Source organism: Penaeus chinensis, chromosome 2 (genome assembly GCF_019202785.1).
Source record: "Penaeus chinensis breed Huanghai No. 1 chromosome 2, ASM1920278v2, whole genome shotgun sequence".
Taxonomy (NCBI): domain Eukaryota; kingdom Metazoa; phylum Arthropoda; class Malacostraca; order Decapoda; family Penaeidae; genus Penaeus; species Penaeus chinensis.
In genome coordinates, this window is record NC_061820.1 from 21,220,895 (window position 1) to 21,225,894 (window position 5,000).

General features: G+C 32.0%; 1 protein-coding gene across 2 annotated transcripts in view; it reads left to right on the plus strand.

The window, feature by feature from the left end:
* The window catches only part of LOC125036571 (protein regulator of cytokinesis 1-like), a 33,732-nt gene that overhangs the window by 23,236 nt on the left and 5,496 nt on the right, over window positions 1–5,000 (plus strand). For both annotated transcript variants that reach the window (XM_047629285.1, XM_047629293.1), the window contains exon 13: window positions 1,729–1,866. In XM_047629285.1, the coding sequence (XP_047485241.1) occupies window positions 1,729–1,866 (138 nt within the window). The remainder of the gene's footprint in view (window positions 1–1,728; window positions 1,867–5,000) is intronic.

The window sequence follows — 5,000 nt, forward strand, 5'->3', positions numbered from 1 at the left end:
TGACACTAACTTTGAGGCTTTACTGAGAGCCAAGTTAAGTTGCCCTGCTTCTTGTAGACCATCCTATACCACAAGTTGCAGTCTGGGGAAAGCGTGAATTATGCTCAGTTGGCAGAACTTCATATCTATCATTTTTCTCGACCATATTGTTAACATCCAAGTCCACTTCTAATTTATCTTCAGATTCAGAACAGGAGTCTGTATCATTGTCATAATATCAGAAGCCAGGAAGCGAATATGCTGATATCATATTCACAGCTTTGTCTGTTATGATGTTTGTACAAATTTTTGACATATATTCAAAAGTCAGTTTCTTCATACTCTTCCATATTTTTGCGTGCTACCATGCAAGCACCTGCATAAAATGTACTTGTTTGTACTTGAATGTATTTTTCAAGTACTTTGGTCTTAGTACAAGTAGGATAACAAAACAAGTAACAAAAACAGCGTGCGTGCGTGTGTGTGTGCGGGTGCGGGTGCGGGTGTATATGCATATATAAATATATGTGTGTGTGTTTGTATATGTATATATAAATGTGTGTGTGTGTGTGTGTATATATATTTGTATATGTATTTATAAATGTGTGTGTGTGTGTGAATATGTAAAAATATATATTAATATGTGTATATATATGTTTATGTATGTATGTGTATATATATGTATAAACACTTATACATATGAACATTATATATATTTGTCTGTGTGTGTGTGTGTGTGTATATATTTATATATTTATATATATACATTCACATACATATAATATTACATACACACGCACACACTCCCACATATATATACATATACAAATATAGATAGATACATACACACACACACACACACACACACACACACACACACACACACACACACACACACACACACACATATATATACATATATATATATATATATATATATATTATCCCAATGCTGACAGGCATGACGTGTACGTCTATGCCATGCCCACTGTGAGTATACTTGATTGTTTTTGCACATAGATGGCTACACTTGTACAAAGTCTTCTATGAGCCAGTTAAGAGTACTGCCTTTCTTACCCATTTACCCTTCTCTTTGATTTACGAAAATATTTTACATAATCTTATTTTGCTGTTACTAATGTTTATAATATTATAGTAATTATAATGTTCGTAATAAATAATCAATATTCATAGCACTAGTAAAAAATAGTTTTCCTGCCAATTCAAATCAGGTAAGGTCACAAGGTTTACTAATTGATGCCTTTGTGGCTAAGCACTAGCAGAGCCATCCATGTGCAGAGACATTTCACAAAGAATATAGAAAATGAGCACGGCTTTTTTCCCATTTTTTATATGTATGTATATAATATATATGTGTATGTGTGTATATTTATATTTATATATATATATATATATATATATATATATATAAATATATATATATTATATATACATACATGTCTGTGTGTGTGTGTGTATTGTATGTATGTATGTATATATATATATGTATATATGTATATATGTATATGTGTGTGTGTGTGTAATGTTTATATCTATGTTTTTATATATATATGTATATGTATATGCATATATAGATTGATTGTTTGATTGATTTATAAATATATTTACACATTTATATATTTTATATACTATATTATATATTTCATATACTATATTATATATATTTTCAGACAATTTTTTGCTGCTGACTTTACTTGTTACTCATCTCTCTCTTGTCTTCTTTGCTAGACTCCAACTAATGCAACACGTAGGACAGTGCTGAGGGAGCAGAACCAGAACACCTTGAAAAATACAACTGTACAGAAATTTGCAAAGAAGGATGGCACATTATCATCCAATGATATTTCAACATACTCCCACTTTTCTGTAAGTAATAGTTACCTTTTTGGTGCTTTTGAGAAATTAAACTGCCTGTCAAGCATTTTATTATTATGATTATTATTGTTATTATTCCTCTTTGTCTTCCCCTTCTTATTCTTCCTTATCTTTTTCTTCATCCTCTTGCACTTCCTCTCCATCCTCTTCTTTTTCTTCAAAGAAATAACTGGGCTTAGAAGAAGCAGATATAATTGAAGCATTTTGATGATATACCTTCATCAGAAACTTAACAAGATTTTTTATCTCTATATCTCAGTAAGGAGTCACTTGGCTTCTCTTAAGTGTCTGTATTATTGAGATCATTGAGTTTGGATCATTTGAAACTGTTATATATTCTCCTTTGTGATATGTTCAGGTTTCTCTTTTAAGATAATCAGTTACTTATACATATATGTACTCAATTCATTTCTTATGTACCATGAGGAAAGAAAGTATGAAATAAAGATGTGACTGTTTGAAAACAGTAATAGGAAGCCCTCTTCGAAAATGTGAGAGATGGACAGGAGTTTGAGTAAGAAATTTGGTGGAAAGATATTAAATGGTACTAGGTAGTAACTAATATAGCACTATGCTTGTGGGTCATACGAATGACACTCAAGCTTTTCTGGACACATTAGCTCTAAAGTTTTTTTTTTTTTTTTTTTTTTTTTTTTTTTTTTTTTTTTTTTTTTTTTGATTGATTGATTGATTGATTGATTGATTGATGCTACTGTGCATCAATTGGAACTATGGGTGTTCTTTCACTTAGTTCATAACTCAAAGCTTTGCAATGCAGTGAATCACTAACAGGTTGGGGATATTTTGTTTGCTAGAAAAAAATGTGTTAAAGGAATATTAATTATAAAAATCAAGATGTTCTTTGTAGTGGAAAGTTCAATGATAATTAAACCTCATGGGGGTCAGGCTCCTATTGTTAGAGGTACCCTCAAGACCAGGCATATTTCCTATTTTTCATCAGTCAGTGTCCTGTTCATGATCTTGGAGATTCATTTAGCCACCTTGTAAGCTTGAGAGCCAAGAAAGAAGTGATTACACAACCACTTGGTCCTTAACTTTACCAGGAATACACAACTTCCCAGTCCCCTAAGGGCTTTGAGAGTACCATGGCATACCGAAGTTATATCTTAAGCCAATGCCAATGGGCATGACATGTATGTATGCCCACTGTTAGTACTTTTTTGATTGTTTTTACACATAGATGGCTACACTTGTACTAAGTCACCAAAGAGCCTGTCTCACCCATTTACCCTCTTTTTTAAGAAAATATTTTATCTTATCTTGTTTTGCTGTTAATAATGTTTATAACATTATAGTAATTATAATGTTTATAATAAAAATAACACCATCGATATTCATAGCACTAGTAAAAAATACGTTTTTCCTGCCAATTCAAATCACGTAAGGTCACAAGTTCTACTAATTGACCCCTTTGTGGCTAAGCAATAGCAGAGCCAACTATGTGCAGACACATTTCACAAAAAATATAAATATTGAGCACAGCATTTTCACCATTTTTTATTCATTTTCCCTGGCAGCACTGGGTTAAACTGGGATTTGTTGACAATTTGGTAGAAAACTTTAGTTATTCTAAAGTAGTTTTAGGAAAGGAAATTTCTGACTTTTGTTGATTAGCTTAGTTTAGTGCCAAAAAGAAAATCTTAAATTTGTTAAAACAATAGAAACTAGATTCATTTCTGGTGCATATTTATTTATATATGTATAGATATATTATATATTATATATATATAATATATATATATATTAGATAATAGTTAGCAACATCTTTGTCATCATTACAAAAGAGGCAATATCTTCAAGAATTCTAAGGAATCTCATCCTTTTTTCCTTTAAGCTATTTAAGAACAGTCTTCTTATTTATTAGCTGAAAGATCCCAAAGTTTTCAGCTCCCAGCAATATCTTATGACTGATCTTTGCATCTCGGGTTTCTTTATTTGCTGCTTTTTTCCACATAACATTGAATACTAATATGAATCATGTAAATATTGCTTGTACATAGTATACAATTTTTACAAATACTCGTATAAATGTATATGTAGTGTATCTCTATATTTGCAAGCCTTAACCCATTGCTGTTGGTTACATAGACTGTCCACTGTAATTTTGTGTTGTGAATTTTGTTGGCACATTTTTGGCTCCATAAGAACTCAGCCACCAAGGAGCCATTTTTTTTCTAATGTTATTGATATTGATGTTATTATATTTGATATTGATTGTGATATTAATCCCTTGGTTGTGGTTTGAAAGCCAGGCTCCATGCCTCCCCTTTGCAATATTATTTTTTCTTTCTGCATAAGCATTTTCAGTTCTTTTGCCATTTTCCAATGCCTATATTTGTCATTTGATTTGTTTTATGCAGATGGCAGACTGTTTTCCTTGCACAGACTTCATATAATTTCTTAAGGTAGTCCAAAAGTCAATAATAACAATAAATACATTTTGTTATTTGTCATTTACTAATAATTTTTTGTAATATTGAGTTTTTGTAATTCAACCTGCACAGCCGGTCACAGTGAGCAAGAATAGGATCCTGAACGTGGTAAATAGAGTCCCTGGAGCCAGCGCTTTTCCAGTCATGGCTTATACTTGTTTATTGATGGAAATATTGCAAAAACCCCTTCCTAAATATTTAGTCCATTGATTCTAATCATCCTCCAAGAGCTCTGTGCACTCCTGGGGATTCATTCTTGTTGCCTTGGCCTTCAGCCAAATTTTCCCATGACATTATGGTCACTCATCCAGATCATAAGAATTAACAATACAAATAATAATGAAAACTCTGGGTGTGGTTTTATTCCTAAAATCAAGAGAGGGTAAATAGATAAGTAGGACAAGTAATTGACTCCTTAGTGGCCAAGCAATTGTAGAGCCTTCTACAACTAAACAAAGCTAATAAACTAAAATCACAGAGTGGGTGAGGCACAGTGGCTTAATCTGGTAAAACTATGACTGCATGTATACAGGTTTGATTAATTTTATGTATGTATAGATGGCATCAGAAGCATAAACCCCTGTATTACAGAAAATATTTAAGGGACCCTCAGTGAATGCCCTCTGAGCTGGCCCTCCAATGAGGAATCCTCAGCTTATGGTATTACAAGAG